Source organism: Cinclus cinclus, chromosome 17 (genome assembly GCF_963662255.1).
Source record: "Cinclus cinclus chromosome 17, bCinCin1.1, whole genome shotgun sequence".
NCBI classification, from domain to species: domain Eukaryota; kingdom Metazoa; phylum Chordata; class Aves; order Passeriformes; family Cinclidae; genus Cinclus; species Cinclus cinclus.
The window spans coordinates 6,506,736-6,532,017 of NC_085062.1; the positions used below are offsets into that span (position 1 = coordinate 6,506,736).

The 25,282-nt window shown below is 44.3% G+C and overlaps 1 protein-coding gene across 2 annotated transcripts in view; it reads left to right on the forward strand.

Annotated features, from left to right (window-relative positions):
* Positions 1-25,282, forward strand: part of FBRSL1 (fibrosin like 1) — a 503,248-nt gene that overhangs the window by 202,117 nt on the left and 275,849 nt on the right. For both annotated transcript variants that reach the window (XM_062504442.1, XM_062504443.1), the window contains exon 3: positions 18,337-18,438. In XM_062504442.1, the coding sequence (XP_062360426.1) occupies positions 18,337-18,438 (102 nt within the window). The remainder of the gene's footprint in view (positions 1-18,336; positions 18,439-25,282) is intronic.

Consider the following 25,282-nt stretch of genomic DNA (forward strand, 5'->3'; position numbering starts at 1 on the left):
TGCTTATCCATGGTAACAGTTTTACTTTACCCAGTGTTGCTACTGATTGGTAGAGTAAAACCTGGCTTTGAACCATGATGGAGGGGCACAGGGATGCTTAATGGCAAAGCTGGAATCTCTGCTTTCTGTTGAAGCACAAGGTTTGCCAAAGAACAGTGTAGCTTTTTACTGTGCCAGTGGGAACTGGCTCTTTATCACTTGGTTTTCCTTCGGGAAATCAGAACTCCATGATAGCACCAAAGGATTTCATTTTAAGGCAGTGTGTAGGTCTCTTGAGCAGATGGAAGAAACTTAGATTGAATTAAAACCATATTGTGAAAGGTGATCATTGTACTCCTCTCTGCATTTTCTGAATTTACTTATGAGTATGTTTAGGACAAGAGGGAAAGGATTTAAAATACCAAGTTGCCATCCTGGGACTGTAATCCCTGGGATACTTCCTTTTTTTAGGGGGATTATACTCTAGAATTCAACAAATAATTAAAATTACTCCTCAGAATGCTGACCATCACACAGCTATTCCTGTCTCCTGTCTTTCTGCCAGCACCTCTTCTTCCCTTCCACTGACCCTCCTGTCTGTCCCCTGCTTGGGTCCCACTTCAGTCCCACTTCCCAGGGAGGCTTTTGGGGCTCTTGGCCAGCATGTGAGCCTCGTGCTCTGTGTGCAGCTGCAGTTAGTCCCAAAAGCAAGTTCCAGGTTGCTGTTCTCATCAGGCACAAGGGGAGAAAGCCATGGTGGGAAGATGGGAGAGGGCTCAGCATTCCCACGCACGACAGCAGCCTTGTGGTTTTTGTGCTCTGTGGGGAGGGAAGGAGGGTCCTGGCTTTGGGGGAGCTTTAGGAGAGCAGCAGCAAATTTAAATCATTTCAGCTCTGCTTAGGGCTATAACTAAACTTCCAGAAGTTAGAAGTTCATGTGACCAATCTGAGAGACTCCCCTGCCAAATTATGTGATGAAAACCAGGGCAGATGATGTGAAGGCTCCATACAGATGTCCCTTGGACAGCCACCACTGCTCTTGGATTGATCAGAAGGAATTAAAGAGCCTCTGCAGTGGCTGAGCAGGGGTGTGTGTCTTTCACAGCACCACGAGCTGCTTACATGCTTTATGTTCCATGGTATATTAGCAACAAAGCAGCCCGGGTACAAAGCCTGTGTGAAAACTGATCCTCAGTGAAATGGGAATTTACAAATGTGGTGTGTTCCTCTCAAAAATAAAATTGAGATTTACCCATATTACTACTAAAGTATAAAGCTTTAATTATGCCCTAAATCCACTTCTTTAGCTGGGGGGCTCACATGATTAGCAGCAAGGAAAAAAGCCCAGCATCTGGAGAGGCTGTGTGGTGCCATGTTTTCCCATATGTGAAATTTTATACAGTACAAATTATTAAACACCAAACCTCCGGAGAAAGATTGTAATGAAAAATTTAGCACTCCCCCATCAGGCTGCAACTAATTTGCCTTCTGACTAGATCTGAAAGAACAGAGGGCTGTGCTGGTGGCAACCCTTGATGAGTAGCTGGCAAGAGGAAAGGAGCAGTATTATAATATAGTGCAACGGGAGCTGTGGTGTGATGCTTCTGTGGACAGCCTCTCTGAGACACATTTAATGTAAACATAAAAAAAAATTAAATCACTGCTTTCAACAGTTTCTGTGGGAGCATATCCTCTTTTTTCTATTTTGGTTTTGGCCTCAAGCTCCCAATTTTCATCTTGCTACACTTCTTTGTAACAGAGATATGCAGGAGAGAGGAGACCTGGACCAGGTGCTCTCTGGCTCACGTGTTGGGGCTTCCTGTCTTGTTCATTCACCTTCCCCTGCCCTTCTGCTGCTCACACCTGAAACATCCAGCCCTGCACACTCCGGGGCTTCAGATGTGAGAGCAGGAGGAGCCTCTCGCTGCTGTCAGAGACTGTTCCCCAGGAGATATAGTGATGGTGTTTAGAGAAATAGGCAGCTAATGGTGGACTGTCTCTCTATGTGCTTTACTTTTTTGTTTGAGGAAGAGCATTAGTTAGCATTTTCTTTAAAACAGTTAATGGATAATTTCCCCTTTTTTCCCTGATCCACCCCCCACCCCCCTTTTTTTTTTTTTAATTTTAAGTTTGTCCCTGCAGAATTCTGAAGGCATGTAACTTGACAGGTCAAGCCAAAAGGATGCTGAAGGTAGCCTGATGTGACTGGAGGCACCCACTGTGTGCTTCTCTGTGATTAACCATTGTTACACTCTGCTAGGTGCTTATTACAATTAAATTCTTTCTTCCCAGAGCAGCCTTTGTTGTCCTGACTGACATGGAGGAGAGCTGACAATGTTGCAGCAAAAGACTGGTTTCTCCATAAGCACCTGCTTTTTCTGGCCAGTTTTTTCTGTATTTCTTGCTAACAAAAGAAAGGCCCCACATGACCCCAGGGGCAGTTTGTACTGTCTTGTTGCAGCTGGAACACGATTTTAACTACAGGGAAGTAACCTTGTCATGTGCAGTGTGTCCTCTGGCTCAGAATGCCTCCAAATCCCTAATTTCCTTAAAGAATTTACCCCACCATCCCTAAGTTTGTACTGGTTCCTAAAAACCAGAGATCCATTTTGCCAGGATACTTCAGAAGGAAAGGGCTGTAGGCACAAAAATCCTTCTGCTGACCGAGTCAATCTAAAATCCAGATTTTACAGTCTAAGTCCAAGAAAGCTCAGTGCTGGCAGATTGCTCTTGGCCCCCGCCTGGCAGGGTGTTGATTAATAATTTGAACCTGCAAATCCTTTTTCAACTTCTGTGAAATCTAAATTGTCCATCTGAGGCTTGCTTCTTTCAAAACAATTCTACTGTGATTTTCACTGCCAGCATAATTCTTTGTAAAATAGATAACCCTGTCAGTGGCAAAGCTGTGCTGCACACCTGGAAGGCAGCACAGCTGCCTGGCTGCTGGCAGATGAATGTGGAGAGCTGAGAAGAGCAGAATGGAAAACTGAGTTCAGTTCAGAAACACCCAGCTACGTTCTGCTTCGTTTGTACTGTACCATATATGTTTGTCTGTTTCAGAAGTTTTAATTTGTTTGTTAAGGCTGAAATTTTGGGGATAAGACAGCAGAGATTGGAATCTCAGTGCCTTTAGGAGTCAAGTTGTGGTTAGAAAATCTCAGTTTTAGGATTTGTCAGAAAATAATGGTGCAGCCACTTACTCAAGCAAGTCACTGTTGGAGGCTGCTCCTGCCACTGCACTCTCCCTGGGGCAGAAGGAGGTGGTCTGAGGGGATAAAACAGAGGTTTCTGTGAGGTGAGTTACAGGCTTTTGCACAGGTGGCCTTGGGAGGTGGCAGCATGCTGGCCCTGCTGGGTGGATGATTTTTAGGAGGGACAACACCAAGCCTTGACAAATGTGTTGCAGTTTGTGAACTTATTAATGGTGTTACAAGATGCTTTCATGTTTTCTGCTTAGCTGTTCTGTTTCCATTTTGGCTCCTTTTTTATGGCTTTGGTAAAATGATATGATTTTGCTCTTGCATCAGTGCAAATCCATAGTAATTCTATTAATGCAGGAAAAAGCAACACCTGGTTTTAGAAACCGTGAGAAAAGCAATTGCTGTGGTGTTTTTGAAAAAGGACCTTGTTTGCCCAGTAATTCAATATTGCTCTATCATCTCAGTAATGAGAGTTCAGCTCATAATGGCAGCACAGTACAAAAAAGGCCATACAATTTAATCGTGTTGTAAATCCAACTAATAAGTATAAATTCATTTTTAAGAGGAAAAATGCATAAAACTAGTCTTTTACCATATGTTTCTACTCTACCAGAAACCTTACTTGAATGTTATTTCAATGTGCTTTACCTATTGTGCTGCAAACTTTTTCAGGCTCTGTCAAGTTGTACTAAAGCTTTTAAAATACAGATGGTGGTAAAATCCCCAGTGGAAAACAGACTTCTATTTCAAACTTCAGTACTGTTTTTTTCTCTTATAGTTCATAGCAGATTTTGACAGATCAGAAGAAATATTCACAGCTTGATGCAGCTGTATTCTTCTTTGGCATGAGCAGAAACATCTGGCCCCAAAACAGCACATTTTACCAAAGGGCCGAAATACATGCACATGCATCTGTTGTGCTAATATATTTTCCTGTGAACTCAGATGTTAATTGCTTCGTTTTGCTGAGACAACAGTGTTGGTTCAGTGAATAAGATTGTTTCCTTTAGCCCTCTGTTAATGGTTTCCTTTACAAAGTAATACTGTTTTAGATAGGAAACTGCCAGGTACGGTGTGAGCAGCAGTAAGATGCAAAGTGTTTTGAGCAAGGATATTTACACTGCAGTTGTATCTAGACATGTATTGTTGTAAGGAATTTGAATGTCTACTGAGACAACTGTTAGCACAAAAGCTCCATGTGAGACCAGTTTCACATCTCCAGAAGAGATGTTCAATCTCTGCATCAATATTTTAGAGGCTTTGGCCATCCCTGCTTGCTACTTCTATTGTTCTCATCTGCAGGCAGCAACAAAGGAACAATAAAATCTGGATAATTACCTGGTTATTTAGCTCTACCCATAGAGGCTTCATGAATTTTGTTATTTTGGGCTTTGTTCTCTCTCCCAGACTTGCTCTTTCAGGAAGAGCTGCAGTTCAGAGAAGTCCTTTTCCTGACTTCTGGTCTCTGGATTGAGGCTTCAGTTCTGTTTCCCATGGTTCTGGGCCCCACTGCTGCTTGTAAAGATCCCATGGTGTGACAGACCTTGGTCATTTCCCAGATCTGTATCCCAGGTACCTGCTTTGGGCAGCACTCAGACACAGATCTTTGTGCCGCAGCAAAACCTCACTGACCCATGTATCAAGAGCAGTCCTGAATCCCACCAGATCTTCCAAATAGCAAAGGCCATGCTCTCTTAACCCTTTTTCACAAAAACTGCCTGATCTGGTGGCTTCATTTTTTCATGCTGTAACTCTATGTCTCTTTTTACTAAAATATTTCCTGTGGAAGTGTAGGGTTTCCATGTAATATCCAAGAAAGCAGCAATTCCTTTTTTTGCTTTCTCAGCAAGCTCTACTCTATTAACATTATGCTTTCATTCTAAGAAATATTTGCTTACATGTCACCCAGGGAGAATGATCTTGTGGTTAAGATGCAAGATGGTTGCTGTTAAAAGCTTCAGAGCTTTTAGCCGTCCTGTTTCCTTTGTAGTTGTAGTCCCAGCCTTATTCCAGGTTCATTGCTTGATGTTCCCAAAGTCATCTGGTCTTTTCATCCCTTCTGAGAAGGGATGATAGTACTACCCACTGCACATCCTTGCTATTGAAATTTGATGGGTGTTCACAGAGTATTTGGAGATGCTCTCAGGAAGCATTAGTAGGATCATTAATAAATGCATCTTGCTATTACAGCATCCTCTAAGGTGCTGTGTATATAATTCTAGACTTTCCCACTGAACAAGTAGAGAAAGCAGATGCTTATTACTGTTTAAAATACCTTTCTGCAAGAAATGTGACAAGGATGATGAGCATTTCCTGAAGCTAAGACCATCCTTATGGGAAGGACTGCAGCAGGCTCAATTAACTGGGCTGCTACTTTAATTTCATTTTAGAAGCTTCTTGTTCCTGTTCAAGCTAAACTGATTGATAACTTATTTAACCTGAATAAAATGAAGGTTTGGCTTAAACTTTGACAAGCATTTACAATGCTTTAAATCAACTTCAGATCGGGCTTGGAGTTGAACTGGTGGACTTGTTTATTTTGGGCTTTGACAAGCCTTTGTGCCCTCTGTGAAGCAGTGCAGGTGCAGTGGCTCACATTTCTCTGCCTTAGGCAGGCTTCCCCTCCTCTGGACCCAGCTCATCCCCAGGCACAGGCTGACCCCTTTCTGGAAGGCACCAATTACATTTTTCTGTCCAGAATCAGTAAGGAGAGAATGTCAAAACTCTCAGGGAGCAATTCAGGCCAGCTGGATAACCCTCGGTGTCTGCCTGGTGTCTACCTCTGCAGTTCACTCTTTCAGCTGTATCAGAGTGTCAGCCAGTCCTTTTGTGACTGAGAAATGTTCAAAACCACTGTTTTAGGGAATGTGTAGCTAGTGCCAAGCCACTCCTGTGCTGCACATCATGAGAGTACACACAGGGCCAACAACAGGAATTTTTCTCTACCATAAACTACTGGAATCAGTGGGAAGAAGGTAGGACAGGATCCCAGTCCATCTGCATTGATCTTTTGGTGCTGGCTTTAGTTCCTTGCATGTTTGGGTAGTGTCCTGTGTCCCTTGATGGTAGCAACTATCAACCAGGTATTTCAAGCAGCTCTGGGCTCAGCCTGACAGCAGTGCTGCCTTCTAAAGAGCTGCTTCCCCTTCCTCAGCTGTGAACATTAATCTCAAAGTGATCATTAGCTAAAATAATTGTCACCCCTTTTTAGTTACTTGGGACTGAAAATTACCAAAGGCTTTCACCTTAGTTGCTTAGCCTCTAATTGTTCTTAGATTTTTGTTTTCTTCAGGATGTCGATCAGCAAACAGGATGTCCCCTGGGCATTTAGAGGAAATTGCTTCTGTGTTTCCTTGAGGAGCTGGCTGTGCTTGCTCTGATAGTTTCAACACTTTCCTCAAATGAGAAAACTTGCCCTGGTGGTGTAGGAGCTCATGGCCTTACTGAGAGTTTCCTTGACAACTCCAATGTCATGACTGATCACAACGGATGATCACAACCAGACACACAGTGATGTTTTGGGCTGCCTCTGCTTCAAATCCAGACCTGCAGAGGTGTGAGGTTTGCTCTGATGTTTGCCAGAGTTGGCTTGGTTCATGTGCTAGTGCAGGGAGCCTGGAGAAAATGGCTCTGGCTCCTGTTGAGCTGAAGCAGCTGTGGTTAGCTCTGCACTGCCTGTGGGAGACAAGGGACAGCTGGCAGGGGGACAAAGACCCCTGCCAGGGAAAGGACAGATCCCAAAGTCTAGGCAGAGTTCAAGGAGGGGCTTTGTAGAGTTTGCATTAGTAATAAAAGCAAATTGTAGGTCTGGCTTCAAAAAGGAAAGTGCTGGAATAAAACTATTTATGGTGGTGTGCATGTGAATTGTCTCTGCTCTGCTAAATTCCCACTGTGCCTGCCAGCCAGCAGTTCCTTCCATGTTGAAGTGGTGGCTCTCTTGTTGCCTTTAATGCCAGCAGTTCCTCCATCTCTGTGGGGCTGGAGCCTTTCTCCCAGGTTCTAGGGGATGTCAGCCATAAAAGGGACGTGCCACTGTGGGCTGCCCTGCAGGGCAGCTGGAGAACACACAATATCAGCCAGACCCTGCCCATGTGAGAGACTCTCTCCTGTGATTTCAACTGTGCCACTGTAGCTTAACCTCACCCCAGTGCTGGGCAAGAACACAGTTCTGGGGTCCCGTTCCTACTCCGTGGGAATTGCCTGCTCTGATGGCCCAAGGCCAGGCTGTGACTGTCCTGCTGGGGGCAGGGACCAGCAGGGCTGGAGCTCTGCTCAACCCTGTGGTCTTTGACAGCAGTTTCTGCAAAATTCATTATTCCCTAGGCAGCCTTTGCATTTATTTATTTACTTTGTTTCTTTTCTTTTTTCCCTTCTGTTTATTAGTTGCACGTGTGGCTTTATCTGGATAAAAATGCGTGCAATTTATGCATGCCTACAGTAGCATATGTTTTATATATTGGGTTTATAGGGATGGTACTGATTCCTGAATTAATTTGAACAGCAAATTGTTGTTGTATCTGCACACAGTATGTCTTTTCTTTTTTTAACATGTATTATATGACACACATCTGGTGGTGTTTTAATTGTGTCATTGTGGTGCCTCAGAGTCCTAGCAATGAATTTGAAACTCAACTGAACTAAGCACAGCTTTTTCACATAGGACACTTGGAGGGGTTGAGTGAATTGTTGAGCAAGAATGTGGGTGTGTTTGTCTTGAATCATGGGCAAGAACTCAAAGGGGTTTTGCAGGCTGCCTTCACTGTCAGGCAGCATCAGGGACAGCTTTTGTGCCAGCTGTAGGTGAGAGACCTGCAGTGCCCCACACCTGCAGAGTTGCTGGCAGTTTTTGCTTTTTTAAAATGATGGTTTAGTTGGTCTCTGTGGTCCCCATAAGAGGAACTTGGAGCAATTCAGGACAACTGTCCCAAGTTTCCCCACAGGTTAGGCTGTACCCACCAGGGGCTGTCTGCTCAGTAGAGCTGTGCCTTGCTGGTGCTCTGGGGAGGCTGAAGAGCTTCCAAAGTCATTCCTGTCAATGCTGTATCCAAGAGAAAGTGGCCTCTCTTCCCTTGCTGAGGGGTTGGATTAGTTCCCTTCGGGTGCAGCATTTTGCAGGAAGACCATAAGGACACACGAGTCCAGTGTCACCTCCCAGCTTTTCCCATCAGGCTCTCTTTGGCAGCACAGCCTCTCTTCTGCCGGAGCTGCAGGCAGCTGCTCTCATTCCTCATAACCATAGTGCAGCCCTACTTTGAGATAGGTTTTTTTTTATCCTGAGCTGTGTTTTTCACAGAATTCAAGCTGCTGCCTAAAGCTGCCTTCTCCTCCTCTTCCTTATTTATTCTAGAAAGGGATCATTAGCATCTATGAATTTTATCTGCAGTGCTTTTGATAACATTTTTTCTCAGATATTGATGGGACTATTGAATAGCTGCAAACCTTGTTTAAATCCTTTTACCTTTTGTAGCAAACATTAACATTTATTTATTTATTGACACTACTTTCTGAGAACTCAGCTGATACAGTCTCCATTTAAATTATGCTTTATTGATATTTATATAGCACTAACTTTTATCAGAATCTCTTGTAGTATGAGTGCATCTAGAATCCTGAATGTATCACATTTATCCAGTTTCCTTTTCAGCCAAACTTATTGAAGAAATGAAACCAAAGTTATTCAAGAAGATTAATTTTCCAGCAAACCTTGTTGAAATAATGTAATTGAGTCAATTTGCTCTTGTTCTGCTTTTTTCTTCTGCTGCTCAAGCCTGGTATCACAGCACTGTGCCTATAGCAGCCCAGCCAGGCCTGCTTGCTCTTTTGAAATACGTCTCCAATACTTGTCTTTCATCTGTTTTCTCAGTGGATATTCCAAGATCAGCTGAAACATCTGTGTGACTTATCTCCCATTCTATAGCTTGTGCACCAGGTCTTGACTTTGTTCTTTGCAAATGTTGTCTAATATCTTCCTTTAGCTCTCAGAAGGCTGGGGGATGTCTGTTTTCTTCCCAAGGTTGAGGCTGAACTGCACTAAATGCTTTGCCTGTCTGACATAATTAGTAATAAGTTTACCTTGCTTTTTGGGATCTTCTTTTACTAAAATCACTTTTGAAGGCTATCATCACCTTTCATATTGAAATCAAAACCCTTGGTTTTGTGGAGTAGCATCGCCAGAAGAGAATTACTGTAATATATAGAGATATTTTTCTTGGTGCAATTTCCTAATATATTTTGAAACATCTCCTGCAGCTTTGGACAATTTAATATGTATATTAAATCTACTTTTGCTTTGAACATCACAGCTGTTGATATTAGCCTTTAATAGATGGTATCTGTATGCATAGATGGCAGCAATGTTAAAGCTGTCAGTTCTGATTGCCTCCTACATGGTGTTTAAAAGCATCGTGTAAGCTCAGCCTAATTTAGCCCGTTGGCTCCAGCTGAACACAGCTCTCTCCTTGCTAAGTGGATGCTTAGTCAATCATTCCTCTGTCCTGCTTGGAGCTACTTTACTTACAGTGATCCTTTTGCTATGGTCCACTGCACCAGATTGGTAACACTTGATGCATCTGCTGTAAGAGTTCTGAGCTCATCTTCAGTGTATCCATTTCTTTCCCATTACTAAAAAAAACCCATGCCAAATCAATTTTCTATTTGATGCATATTGGGTGGCATTTTATAACCGAGAGTCACAGGTCCAAATCATCTTTATGTGAAACTTGAAGCTACAAATCTTATTTTCAAGAGGCACAGAGGCTTTCAGCTCTAAGAGGCTCAGAGGCTTTCAGTTCTCTCATGGGCTGTATTGGATGCTACTCCTTGAGACCTGTCACCTCGTTGTGATCTTCAGCACAGGCTCCAGGGGAACTCCTGCTCTGCTACCTACATCTCCTCCTCCTCCTTCACTGATGGGGTGACTGCAGGGCTGTTTCTCTCACATGTTCTTGCTCCTCTTTTTGGATGCAGCTGCTGCTGTGCAGCAGCTTTTTCCATTTCCTGACTGTGTTATTCCAGAGGTGCTGCCACCATTGCTGCTGGGGCTGGCTTTGGCCAGCAGCGGGTCCCTGTTGGATCCAGCTGGCACCATCTCCAAAGGGCAGCTGCTCACAGGAGACACCCCGCCACCAAGGCTGTGCCACGCAAGCCCCGTGCGTGCCCCTGGGTTGGCTCTGCAGCTGTGTGCGTGCCCCGTTGTGGAAGGCAGGTTTGCTTCAAGAGCTGGGGATGCTGTTTCCCCTCGGCACAGGCTGGAACCCCAGCAGGTCTGTGCTGACACAGTTTGTCACTGACGGATGTCAAACCCACATTTTCCCAGCTGTCTGCTGCCATCTGCCAAGTGCGGCTGGGGGCATGCAGAGTGCGGTTTGCTATGCAGTCCTGATGGCAGTTGTAAATTCGAGCAGTTTTGCCTGCTTAAGCACCGGCTTTTTTTCCAAAATAAGCATTAGCTCTTGCATGGCAGCGAGGCTCCTGATCCTGAGAGCGCGGGCCGTGGCGGGGAAGCGGTGCTGGCTCTGCTGAGGCCACCTGCCAGCCCAGAAACTGTGAGAAACCATTGCAGCAGTTCCAGAGCTGCAGAAAAGCCAACCCACTGCTCCACAGGGCCTCTGTGTGCTGGGCACCGCGGAGAAAGGCTTCTCCAGGGCACTGGCCTCTCTTCAGATGGCACCTGGCACGAACCGTGGGGTCAGACAGCTCCTCCCTAGCTACAAGTGGCTCCGGATCTGCACAAGTGTCTCCAGAGAGCTGGAGCTGAGCTCATTGCAGGACATTGCCCTGGCTAAGCACAGCTCCACACAGGAGGTCTTCCAAAAACTGCAAAGGCAGCTGCCCGCACCAAAGGAGCTTGGGTTTCATTTGCTCTTAGAAAGAGAAGGTGACCCTCATACCTGGATGCAAGCATTAAGGTGTAAAGTTAGGTTGTTAGTGAGTGGTTAATGTTGCTCAAGCAGCTGAGAAACTATCAGTGGCTTTTGAATATTTTAGTTTTTCACTGATAATACTTTTTATTACAGGAAGTTGTTGTACTTGGCTTGCTTTAGCAGCTGACTCAGTCTAAGCACAGAAATCCTTTGCTAGCATCAATTCAAGTTCTCTGCATCCCAGGGAGAGGTAGAAAGGAACCACTGTGTTACAGACTGCTTGACTGCAACACAGTTTATTGATGTAAATTACCCAAAAGAAACCAGTAAACCAGGATTAGGGGACCAGCAGTCTGCATGGCGGGTAAATATGCAAACACTAACCTTCAAACCGTCGTGGAACTGAGTGACTGCCAAAAAAAGGACAATTTTCCTTCAGTATCATAACACCGCTGCTGTTTGCTTCTTCATCACAGTAAGTAAAAACGGACATGTCATACTTAAAAATGAGTTATGGCCAAGATGGCCCATCACAGTATCCACAGCAGCACCACCCAATTAGAAAAACTACTCTAATCCAACCTGATGCTACTGTCGTTTTTTAAAATGAGCCCCTACTTCAATCATAAAATACTCAGACCATAACATTGCTTTCTACGCCATATGTCCTTATTTAGAGGGGAGAAAAAATGATTGCACCCTTAATTCAAAGGAAACGTTTCCCTCTGAGCCAGAACTCAATAAAATGTATCAAAAAAAATTGTGGAAAAGGGCAAGCAAAGAAAATCAAATTGTAGCGTGTGAAACGATTTAAGGAGGGACCTGGGGAATACATAATCTCCAAACTGCCAAGTTAGAGCAAGTATAAAATATACAAACAAGCCTGATATTTTTCCCAGTTGATCTCATTATGAGGTATGCTTGGGATAGATAAATTTTGTTAGAATGCATTAAGGCTGGATTTTCAAGGAAACAAATCAGAAGTAATGTGTTTAGCTGATTCCACCTTGTTTTGATACGTGGGTCTTTTCAGGTTTAAAGAAGTGCATTTTTAAAGCCAAATGGTTTGTTTTGTTTCAGACATTAAAACCAGAGGCAACTGGGTGACTTTCTCCCCCGCCTCCTTCTGGAAAACAGATGTTTATAATTTTGACGTGGTCTTTAATCATTGGAATAAAGCTCTGTGCACTATGTTTCACTGCCACTTATTGTTGCCTGCCTAAAATACACTGAGCTAGCCTTGAGTGCAATCCCTTAACAGACTGTTTCATCCACAAATAGTACTTTTTCCAAGTTTCCAATATATTTTAATTAAATTGTCCATTTGTATTTATTAAGGCAGTTTACTGTCTCCTTCTGCAGAAAGCTGCTACTGCTGATAGTCTACCAGAGAAACATGAGCTTATCTGGGAACTGATAATAAAATGTAAGCATTTGTTAGCAAAAAAGTCTCCCAAAATATTGTTTTAAGAGTCCTTTTCATCCTATTTTTGGTAAGGGGGCAGCCCATATAATTGCTTTTGATAAGCTTTTTTTAACAGTTGGTGTTATCAAATTTTGTAGCTATAGGAAATCATGCTCTTTATTGGAAGGAAATGTTGCCGCAGGAAATTTTTCTTCAACCCTGTAGAAAGAGTTGAAAAAGGGTCCTTTGGCAGAGCTGATGATAAAGTCATTACCTGCTGATGAGATGTAAAGTGGTGTTCAGCAGCATTAGTTTAGATAGATGAGCATGATAAAGTTGATTCATCCCTGTCTCTGGTGATCTGAAAGCTTGGACCTAAACTCTGGGACTTGGACGCCTCTCAGCACTACCCACTTATCTCCAAGTGGCTCCTGCCAAAATAGATTTACCATGAAGTCAGTAACATGGAAATCCAAAGGCTGAGTTTGGTCTGTCCTCTCTCTCTCTCATGACAAATTAAAGTGGATCTTTCAGAGCTTGAAAAAGGAATTAAACTTTCTTCTTGAAGTTAATGTGTTCCTGAAAGGAGGTAGCTTGGCTTAGTGCTGTGTGGATCTCTTTGCCCTTCTGATCTGGAAGGGCAGCTTTGTTTTCATGGACCATTCTTGGCTCCAGAATGCAGCACAGAGTAGGTGGGTGCCATTCCTGCTGGTGCCTGTCCACTGGCAGAGGTGACAGGATTAGTGGATTAATAGACCCATCTGAGCCACCAGAACAGGCATCTCTGAGATTAATAGCTTAATTATGTCTAGCCCTGAGGCTTCTGCTTTCTGTCTTTCCTTCAGAACTTTGCAGAGAGGTTGCTGGGAATTTCTTTTCCCACCCTGTGTGTATGCAAGACCCATTTTGTACAACACAGATACAAACCCAAGCGAAAGCAAGGGGTTTTAAAATGAGACTGCTGTGACTTTAAGAGCGAGGGGAAAAAAAAAAAACTGTTAAGGAAGGAAAATAAAAATCCCACAGCCTGTTGTAGCAGCTGTAGCTTCAGATCGTGTGGAAAATGAAGGCAGATGATTCAATTTGGCCTGTGCCCCGAGTACATTTCCAAATGCTTCTGTGTGTGCGCAAGATAATGAACAAATATATTGAGATGGCACAGGATCAGTCCGAGTTTGCCGCTGCACAGGCCGTGCAGCTCCCAGTAGGAGCACACTAGCTGTGCTGGGTTAATGGGGGTGAGGGTCGGCAAGCCCAGCACCTTTCAGAACAACTTAAGAAAAGAATTTGTCTCCTTTTGCCCCAGGCTCCCCGTGGCACTCAAATGGAGCTTGTGATAAATCGAAGTGTATTTATTAATAATGAGCAGGGGCAGCGTGCCCGTGATGTGAAAATAGGTGTGCCAAATAAAAACGTGCTTTCCTCCGACATCGGAAAAGCTTAAGTAAATGGAGAGCAGGCTGATCTATTATGATTAAAAAGCAGGGGCTGAGAGCCAACATAGTGGTAATGAAAAAGCCCTTTTAGGGAAACAAGGCCCATTCTGCCCATTCATATATTCCTCCACCCCCACCTCACAGGAAGAAGTAAGGAGGGGGAAGTTGGATGGGAGAGATGGAGAGGCAACAGCATTCCAGGATAGCAGAGCTGGAGTTATTACCAGGATGAGTTATGATATTTAATCATGCTACATGATGTCCAACAGCGCAAGGTTCATAATTCTTGGCTCCGAACGTGGCTTGGGATTGTCCGTGAGCACCTGCAGAATGCAAATTGATCATGGCCTTACAAACCCTCTGTACCTACCCCTGGTCCATCCCTGCTGAGCCAGCCCTGGCCTGCTCCCACCAAGCTGGGAACGCTCTCTTCCACGTTCCCAAACACAAATCTGTCGTTCCCAGCAAAAGCTGGGCTGCAGCTATGCAGAGAGCCAGGAGTGCCTGCCACCAGCTTTGTTCTGTGGTGGGTCTGGGGGGTTATTTATCTTGCTGGAGACTGTGTTGGTCTGGTTTTTAAGCAGCTTTGGGTTTTATTAATGCTTTTGGAAAATTCCCTTAATTTAAACAATGAAATGTGCTCTGTTAGAGTAAAACTTGAGCACCTATTCTGTGTTTCAGTTCATATGCATGGACGTTAATGTCTTGCTGCCTTAGGGTTTGGAAGAGATAAATTAACAAATAGCTTCAGCTGTCCCCATGTGCCTTTTTGTTTCCTTCCAGCTTTGCTTTCCTGAAGTGACCCAGTAGTCAGCCTTTGTCTAAGACAAGATGCCCTCCCACCTCCAGCCCTCTGGAGACAAGGCTGAGGAGCACCTCTCTCTGCAGAGCTTTGGGCATCAACGTTATTTTGAGACATTTTGCTTCTCACATGGCTCCCAAAACACTTTGAGCAGACCTAAGAGCAACTCAAACACATTCAGGTTTTGCTCCTGCTGTTGCCCAGTCTCTGTTTTGGCTCTGTTAGGCTGGCTGGAACCCTCCAGTTCCAGTCTGGAATAGTCTTGCCTCAGACAGAGCAAAAAATCCATCCACGGGATTGTTTTTGCTTGAGGACCTGGGTGCACTCAGTGGGTAAAGCAGAGGGACCGAGACACACAATGTGTGTCTCAAAAGGATTTGATTCTGGCTGAGAAACAGCCTGTGATGTTGAATTGCATGTGTGATTCTGGTTGTGGAAGGACATTCCCACTGTCTGTAAATACCCTGGACAACCAATATGGGCCGCTCAAATTTTGGATAGGGTATTTGGCTCATCCACCTGAGGTGTTTAATCCCCATGGCTGGTGTTGCACAAATGCCTCTGGAAGTCCCTGGCAGTGTGCTGTGTGAGAGGACATAGTGTGTTTTACCTGTGGATTTGGGGAGTTGGTTGGTTGGGTCTGTGCTGTGCTGGAGATGACATCCTCAGGCTGGGAGCAGGGCCAGGAGCTCACCTTGCCTCTGGCCCCCCTCACCTTTGCAGACTCTGGAGCAGTAGTGACTTTTTCCTAGGGAGAGGAATACTAGTTTTTATAGTAAAACTCAATCAGGGAACGTGGTCGGGAGGAATTTCTGGAACTCAAGTAAAAACACCCAGAGAAAAATCACTAGAAATCAAGCAGCTGAGCCAGTGACAACTTTGGGAAAGAAGCTTTTGACCACTTTGCTAATACCCAGGTCTGCCGAGAGTGCCCCTGACACCAATGCATCCATTTATCAGAACAACTTGTCCTCCTCCTTGGGTCCTGCATGTGGCTCATTAGGGTAATTACTGATGAATTAAGGCAGCTTGGCTGAGCGCTGGGGCTGCGGGTGTGCGGGCTCCCCTGCTGGCAGGCAGCAGGTGTAAATGAACAAGATCTGTCAAAAAGGCTGATGACCCTCTTAATTCACAGCAGCAAACTGGGGACAGAGGTAGTGCAGCAAGTTTAATAATTGATATTTACTTGGAAAGGTTAATGGCAGCAGTGATGCTTCTAATTTGCTTGCTTGTGCAAGACCTTGTCAGGTCAAATTGTCTCAATTTGTTACTGTGTGTGTAGGTGTAGTTTTCCTTTAATGAAATTTGGAGAAAAGAGACAGGTGGTGTTTGGAGCTGACTGTAACTCAAGAAAAGCAGCAAAAGGATCCAGTCTGGTAACAGGTTGGGTGAGTCTGTGCTAAGTTTAAACAGCTGGCAGTTTAGTCCTTTTGAATTAATTCTAGCAGCCATTTGCAGTTGGGAAGGTGAAAGGATTTGGAACGGCATAATTTATTTTTCCTTTAATTTGCAGCTGTCTAGGAGTTGTTTAGGCCAGAAGTGTAATAATTTTGACAGGCTTTGATGTGTTCCTGGGTGGGAGGGAGAAGGTAATGGATCAGAAATCAGAAAGCTGCAGAATTCAATGGGCATTTCTGTACTGTATTAGGGAAGTTGTAATTCTGCCCTGTAATGGTTAAGTGCCTCCTATTTCAGGGCGAAACAAAGCACCTGCTGTGTCTGGAAGGATTGAGATTGGCAGGTCAGATACTTTACATCCAAGAGTTTCAGAAGAGCTGGCTGATGACTCAAGACCGGTGGAGTTGGGTTTTGAGGAAGTGTAGAAAGACCCAGATGACAGAAAAAAGCTGGTGTGCCAGTGGTATGAAAGGCTGTAATTAATGGGGTATTACCATTTGTCTTATTGGCTTGGCATCAATCCTAGGCAAGATAATGGCATAGCTGAAGTAGTAATTGCTTAATAAAGACCTCAAAAAGAATAAAATAAGAGAATGACAATCATTTAATGTATTTAGGAAAAAAAAATCTTAGCGAATTTACTTAATTATATGTGGAATTAAAAATTTGATGGCATATGGCCAGTATTGATGTGTAGTATACTTAGCCTTCTCTTCTTGATGTTGTTGACCTATTTATTAAGGAAAGAGACCATATGGATTGAACATCATGAACTCCCAAGTGGATTATTTCTTGCCTTAATACATGGTGTGGATAGTTGCAAAATCACTGTTGTTGGAAATGTTTCTAGCAGATCCCAGCAGGGATTGTGTCTCATTGCTGTGCTGTGCTCTTGAACATTTTGTCGTGGGGGCAGAGATAAAATATTGGTCTTGATAAAAGTTTTCAGGTGGGCAACGTTTGAAAGGTGGTGGACAAGGAGTGAGACAGGGCACTGCACTGAGTGGTGGTTGTGTGATGAGGTGGCCATGAATCGAAATTTGATTTGTGTCTAAAAGTCTTATTCTGCAGCAGAAAGTGTATTGGTAAGGTGGGAGAAAGGCATGCAGAGCAAGGACGTTAATCACAAGTCTACTGTGCATGATACTTTTCATTTTACTTCTGCTACCCAAGCCCATACAGGGTTGTGCACTCTGGATGAGCACTGGAGCTCGTTCTCCATGCGGCATCCTGAACATTTAATTGAAATATTACCAGGCTGTGGGGCACTTAGCTGGCAGCACTGTCAAACATCCATGGAGGGCAGTGATCAGTGCTCCCAGCACTCAGATTGCTGTGCCCACGTGGTGACAGCATGTCCAGTGTTCCCAGTGCCACAGGGGCAGGGCTGCAGGGGTTACATCAGTGCCACCATGGAACAGGACAGCAAGAAACAAAGGGGTTTTATTGCCATTAAAAATACCAATTTGTACAAGCCGACATTTTAAATAGTGTAATTTAAATGGAACCAAACTGATATGAATAGAACCTATTAATAAATTAAACACTTCTTTCCACCCAATATTTCACGAGGGAATTAGCAGAATAATTTGTTAGTAAATGAGCCCAGGAATGAAGCTGTGAATGACATCTATCCTACCCCTCTCCTCCCCCTGTAACACTGCAGATGTAAGAGGAAGGTTGCTGTGATTTCAAACGTTGGCTCTCTCACTTCTATCCAAATACAAGCACGGCTGCAGGTGAAGGGAGTGGGATGATTTAGCAGTTTAAGCACCAGCCTTGGCTGCAAGAGTCAATCCTGCTCTACTTCAAGTTCTGTGTGCTATCTCAAGCAAGCTGTTTCAGGCCAGTGTCCCTCAGTGCAGTCCCTGGGGAGGCCCCAGGGCACATCTCTGGGCTGGGAGCCTGTGGCTGGCTGGTGGTCAGGCAGCAGCAGCAGCAGTGTCCCAGCTGAGGTGTGCTGGGAGCTCAGTGAAGGCGATTTGTCTGTCCACGTCCTTCTGGTGTCAGACCCAAGCACTTTGGCACAACCTCAGCTGCTTCCAGGAGTGCCAAAAGCACCTTCCCTGCCATGTTAGTGAAAAGGAGTGTGGACACAGGTGCTCAAGCACAACTGCAGAGAAGCCCCCTGCACCCCATCCCTTCCACGGTGGGGTAGTGAAACATTGACTGAACTGCTGTCGGCAACCTCGGGAACAGGTGGCAGAGCAGTGCTTGAAAATCTCCTTTTTCCCCCTCCTTCTTCTCCCTCTAGATGAAGGTCCCTACAAGCAGAAGTGGCAGAAATAGCGAGGAAGACAGCATCAGGGAGGCCACAAGCTCTCAGCGGAGCAGCTCAAGGGACCGTCTCAGTGATGTAAGTACCGTTCAGGAGAAAGCATCGCTTCATTGCAGCAATTCCCGCTGCTGACATGGCTTTTCATAAATCTTGCTGAACAAATGTTGGCATCCAGAGGTCACTGTGTAATAACTTTTTTTTATGTCATGATTGAGTGTTACGGCATAAGTGGTTGAGCTGCCTTGCAAACACTATAATCATGGTGCAAATAATATGATAAGCGAAAGATCAGAGATGGGAAAACAAAATGGAATTGTTATTCCTTGGGGACAAATGGCTTGATGTTTTGTTTTGTTTTTTCAAAGAAGTTGTTTTAAAAAGCCTTTTACAGCATCTTTGGGTTTAGCTGCTGCACGTAACCGCATAGTTTGGGTGCAAAGTTAGTTCATCTAATTTTATGCTTCCTGCCGCCAAGATATGAGAGGGTTTTGGGGGAAAGCTGTCTTTCTCTCAGGAAATCTGATGGTGCATTGAGTGAAATGTTATGATAAAACAAAAGCAAACGGTGCCTTAGTGTGTAAACACACAAATGGGCTTTTGAGTCACCAAGAAATCAATGGCAGTGCTGGGATAATTTTATACGAAGGCTTTTTGTGTTAGCAATTAGCATTTCGCCTTCATTAAAACATGATTTTTTACTAATTAGGACCTTTCCCGTTAGGAGAGATTTAAATGAAGAACAATAATCAAACACTGGCACGAGCATGTCTGAAATATTAAATTTGCCATTTCAATGGCAAGCCACAGAAATCCCAGAGCGAGTGGTTTTCATGTTGAGTTCTATTAATGTAAAATATGCTTCATAACTAAAACCTGTCACAGAAAATGGCTCACACCAGCTAAATTCAATTGGACAGTTAATTTAGCTTTAAAATTGAAAACACTACCTCTGCTTCAGGATGCAAAAGGAAGAGGGGGGGGAAAGCCTTTGATAAGTGTAATGTATTTGCTATTAAGGTTTTCAGAGCCTGTTGTACAGGAGGAAGAGGGAGAAAAAGGGGAAAAAATGGCTCCCACAAATGTGCTTAAAAGCTGAAAGTATTTATTAAAAATGTCAGCAGAAAAGTGCTTTTGGCAGATTAAAGCGGGATTCAGCTTGACAGCTCTGACAGGGAAATGTGACGGGGGAAAATTCTCTCTACATGTTTGGAGTGTGAATGGGGTGCTGTAAACAGCCGACGCAGTGGGAGGAAGAGAAAAATAACATGTCCTGTGATCTGCTTCCAGGATTGCGAGCCCACGCACCACCGTGGGGCCAGGCAACCCGGGGGTGGGGCCCAGGACAAATCCCCTTGCTGTGGGACATCTTTGGCTGTGTTGTTAGTCAATAATGATGGTAATTTCATACACACGTACATCGATGCGATTCCCTGCTTCCCCTCCCCTCGGCCATTCCTGATGGGTGCATGAGCAGGAGTGCCTGGGAGCTGCGCTGCAGCGTGGGGCTGCAGGGAAGGAATAACATATTCCAGCTTAGCCATTAGCTTAGGTCAAAGCGTTAAGTGGTCTTGGAGACTTTACTTGTTAAGCTGATGCACTTCCAGTATTTCTTCTCCTTTCCCTTTGCCCCCAAAGTTGCAGGCTGAGCTGTAGGAATTGACTCTGAGTGCCTAATTCCTGCAAAATCTTCAAAGCCTGTTCAGCAGCCAGTGGAATTCAGTGGGAAATAGGCACTCTGTTCTTTTTTAGTCAGCGGAGACGTTTGGGCAGTGCCTGGAGGCCGGGGCACACTTCAGAGCTTTGCTGAAGCTGCTCTCATGACCTGGCGACCCATCACAAATGAGAATTTTTCAAATTAGTAATTAAATGGTTTGAAAAGTAAGGTTCATGAATCACAGAATGCTCTTCGTTCATTATTTGATGAGTGCAATTTAGCTTTAATTACATATAACGCTGCCTCGCGTACTGGTACATATTCTGTAGCCTATTTAGCAACTGTCTGAAAGTCTTGGGAAGTCCCACGGGTGCAATCAGATGGTTTTCCCCATTTCTGTGCGAAGGGATGAGGAGGCAGACTGGCTCCCTTACTGTAGAGAGGGAGCAGGGAAAGGGAGAGGAGACAACAACGTGCTGCTGAGTGTTGATTGCTGCAGGATTTTCTGTCCAGCTGTGCCTGGTCCCCGTTGGCTCTGGAGCTGTGAGTCCCAGCACGCTGTTTAAATAGCTCCTTACAGGTCCTCAGGATCAGGACCATAGGGCAGTCAGGATGTCCAGGGAAGGCAGGATTGAGTTTCCTCGAGGCTGCAAACCAAGGCTGCAGCACCCAGTGGTGCCCCTGCAGATGGCTGCTCTGCAGCTGGAGGCACCTGAGCTGTTTCTCACTCTCCTGCTGTTTCTCGGTGCATTTGGCCTTCAGGACTCCTTTCTGTGCTGCCTTACCCTCCCATGCCTTTCCCCATTAAGTGGTGGTGGTGGTGGGGGGGGTGTGCAATGCAGTAAATGAGGCAGGAGGTGACAGGTCTGACTGCTGTAGGGTAGCACACAGCAGGCGTGGTGGGAAATGTGCCTATCCAAGTGTCAGCTACAGCAGTTCCATCTCGGGAGCACTAGATCCTCCCTCCAGCTTTATTGGTCCCCATTTCAGAGGTGCTTTTCTGAACAGCTTAGCCCCTCTGTGCCATTTGTTTGTCGAGGTGACTTGTTCAATGGGATGCCAGCAAGTTGTTCTTTATTTACATTAATGCATGTCATTAGTCTCTAATGGACCGTGAAGTCAAGAGGTGGCCTGCTCTGTCCTGAAATAATTGCACTCTAAAGAAAACTGAGGCAAATGTGATTGATTATGTTGTGCGCACACACACACACACAAACAGCCATTGGTTCATCCACTACAAAACCCAGAGCATTTTACTCCTTCCTTGCCACAAGTGAAAATTCTGTGGGGAGAGAATGATACAATTTCGTAGTGAGACAGTAATTGTCTGGCCTGTGTAGTAAGTCGTTCCAGACATTACACCAAGTGCCATTTATTATGGGTCATTGGGGGGAAAAATGCTTATTATGATCTAGTGAAATCATCTCTGGCTGCAGAGGTTTGATTTGTTGAGGTTGGGCTCTTCTTTGGGATGATCAAACTTCAGAGCAGGAAAACAGAAGTTTTAGCCCAGGCTTTGTGGTGCAGAGACGAGATGGGAATCTGCCACTTGTTTGTGTTCCCAGTGTTGATGTAAAATTCCCTTAAAAACTACTACAGAGTTGATATCCTTATTACACATGTACTCTCAGGTCTTCTGCAACCAAAACAGAGTCAACAGCCTTTTTCAAAAATGGGATTTTCCTCTGCTGCCTTTCAGTGCGAAGTAATTGGAAGTTGCCAGAGAATTAAGAGCCAGATAAGCCATATTGCTATTTTGTTGTGTTGACCCAAGTAAAAGTGGAAAGCTTGGGCATTTTGTTTTGGTTTTCCCCATGTTCCATAATTGTCCTAATCTTTTCTGATGTCCTGAACAGTCCAAAAATCCACACAGAGCCTTGTATAATGGCTTGAAAAAAGGGTTTTTATCTTTTTCTTGACCCATCAGCTTAAGAACTGCCTGCTTTTTAATGGATTTTCTCCCTCACTAAATTGAATGGATCGTCCCTCATTATCATTTAAATAGAAGCCTCACTCCCTGTGAACGTGGAAAATTTGAATGTGGTAGTAGAGCTGTGATAATTTGAAATATTCGGAAGGTGGGGGCAAGGAGGGGGAACAGGCGGCCGAGTGCAGAATTGCTGAATGTAATTGTCATGGATTCTCAATTTTGTTGCCACAGGATGGGAAAATAGACTAATAATTGTCTTCCAACCCTAGTAGAATAGTTGCCCTAGTTAGCTGAAGCTAACACTCTAATTGTCATGGGGGCACAGAGATGAATGAGGATGTATGCAGGGCACAGCCAGGGCTAAATTGAGTGATATACTAAGGCAAAGAGCAAATTGGCAATTATTGGCCCAGCTGAAAAGGTTGGCAGGTGTGCTGCTTTCTCAGGAGCCCTTAGGGGGAAATTGGAAATATAAAATATCGACCATAAATACTCACTGATTAGGAAATATGTTGCAAGAGGTGCTGGCCACTTAAGAGTCAAAACTCTCCTTTTCAAGGAATTGGCTTCAGATGTGCATAAAGCCAGCAAGTGCTGCTACTAAGTTGTTGAGAGCCTTTTCCTCTCATCCCCCAGGCTATCCTTTCTAATTTTTCATCATCCTATCCTCATACATTTGTTTGTTTTTCTTTAAACATAATAAACGAAAAGCAGTCTTTTAGGAAATGCAAAGATTTTCCTCTCTTTAAATGTTCTTTGATAAGTGTTTAGCATATTGTATAGGCTAGATATAAAATTCTCTCTCTGGTAGATGAATACAAAATAACTTCTGTGATTTCTAATTCAGGCAGTTCACTGTGATCTGCTTTTCTTTGTGTGCCATCACAGGCACTGTCTCCCCCTTCCCTCCTACCTCCTGTACCACGTTTCCCCTCCTGGGGCACAGGGATTAGAGCAGCAGCAGGATACAAAGCTGGAGGTCCCTCATATGTGCCTCAGGCTGAAGTGCCTTGCCAGGAGCACAATCAGATGAGCCTCTGAAATGAGAATTGGACCACAGTCAGGCCACATCTCCATATTTACCCACTCTCTAAACTTTGGTGCATGTGGGATGCCTGCTCTTGGCCTTGGCAGGGTGACAGTGGGACCTCAGTGCCATGGTCAGAGGTATTACAGAGTGCATTGAAGGAGTTTTTGGAAGGCCTGGAGTGGTAAAATGGGGGCTGCAAACTCTGTGGCATGTGCTGTCAATTGTTCCCCACGTGGGACACACTGGGATCTGACCTGCAGTTTGAAGAGCAAAGTAAGACCATCCTAGTCAAAAAGAGTTAGCAACAGGATAGTTTGAAGACCCCTTCCACAAACCGTGACCCTTGGGAAACTGGTTTGAATATACATCGAAGGATCATGAAACCTTGCAAATCCCATTCTTCTGGAGGCAAAAATTCCCATCCCTTCAGCATGCTGTCTGCTTTTATCAGCATTCCACAAAACACCAAATGCTCGCGTGGAAACAGCTTCAGCAGAAATTAAGTTCTAATGACTGGCAGGAAGTTTCAGTGAGGGATAGTTAGGAAGAAAGAAGTCTGGAGAAGTTTTGTGAAGCTGGCAGAGGTGATGGTTTGAAGGGGAGCAGCACTCATGTAGGTTCTGTGCTTTTCTGTGAAGTCTTTTCCTGTTGTTATGGGCTAACTGCACTCAGTCTGTTCATTCCTGGTCAGTGGCTGCCTTTCCTTCTGCTGTCTGCAGCCATCAGCTATAGGAATAAAAATGTCTTGGGTGGAAGCTGTTCTGTAGTTTATCAAGCCAGTTTCAGATGTTCAGGCCTTGTGTACTTTGATATCTTACCAGACTGGTTTTGCAGTGTTTCTAAGCATAGCACTCTGTTTGTCCAACAGAATAAAGTAAGTGAAGTCAAGAAGGAACACATTCAAGCATTGCACGACATCCAAATCATTCATCATGTGTTGTGGTTATCTTGTCAGGCCCGGGTTTCTAATCTCAGGGAACATCAGATGCACTGGGTGACCTTTGCCATGTCAATTGAACTTATTGTATCAGCAGACAGGAGTGTGGCTATGGAAATTAATTGCATTAAGAGTCTCTGTGTTAAGGTCTGGGATATCTCCTGCCTGCCCTTGGCTCTTTTTGCCCTCCTCTCCACTTACCCTTCTCATTCCAAGATATTTGAGTTTTATACGGGACTTGCTGAGGAAGGAAATTTGAGACTTCTTCAGTATTCAAAGCTGAACTCATACTCTGTTGTTGAATGCTCTATGAATGACCAATGGTAGGGTAAACATGCAATTCCTGGTGCCTCTGCCCTCTCTGACTGTGGAATTGGGAAAGAGTGGAAGATGGGTACAGCTGAGGCGAGTGTCATCCTGAACAAGTGCCATAAAACAGAATTCAAAATCATATCTCTCTGTACATACTATTGATTACCTCTGCTGAGTGCTGTCCAAGCATATCAGGCTTGCAGCACTGGGCCACATGATAAGTTTGGTCCTTTGATTTGGCAAGGCAAGGTTTGGCACTAAGTAGGAGCTGGGAATTCCCTGCTCTGCTGGGGGCTCCTCAGGTGCCACCGGGCACATTTGAGTCTTTCCCTGCCTCGGTTTCCACACTAACACAAGGATGGCATTAACAGTAGTGGTTGGAGGCTGGTTTTTGGGACTGTCCTGTGCCACATAGGAGCAGCTATTGGCTGAAAACAGCCATTTCAGCAGCAGGCATGGAGGTACTTGAGGCACTCTTGGTTTCAGCCAGTGAAAGTGGCACATGTCAGAAAAGCAGGAACAAACTCTTGACATTTCTGGAATATATTAATTTGTTTGCTCTAGCCAAAGAGGATGGAAGGGAGCACTACAAGCGAGCTAGTTTTGTGATTGTGCTGCCATCACCTGCTTTTAACTAATCCTATTATAGCTAGGTTTTATATCAAGGACACAAAAGATCCAAGTTGAAACCTGCCTGACCCATTGAGAGTGGGGAATTGGCTAGAGATGCCCTATTACCTTGATTATTACTGGATTTTAGAGCCCTTCCTGCTGTCTTTCAAGTTCAATAAGTAACCCAATAGCTTTAAGAAACTGAACTGAGGGTATCTTAATTTCTTTTGCATCATAAGAGCAGTGGAAGGCCATGCTTTTATTTATATAAGGAAAATAACTTTTCCTGTCAATTTAATAGATAATCTTGGAAAACCTGCTATGGGCTATTGGTGAGATTTTCTCATGATTTTCTTTTTTAAATTGCAGTTGCCATTTTTATCACAAAAAAAGAAAGAAATATTTTAAATACAGTTGCAGATAGCAATGTAACTCAAGCTCTCAAGG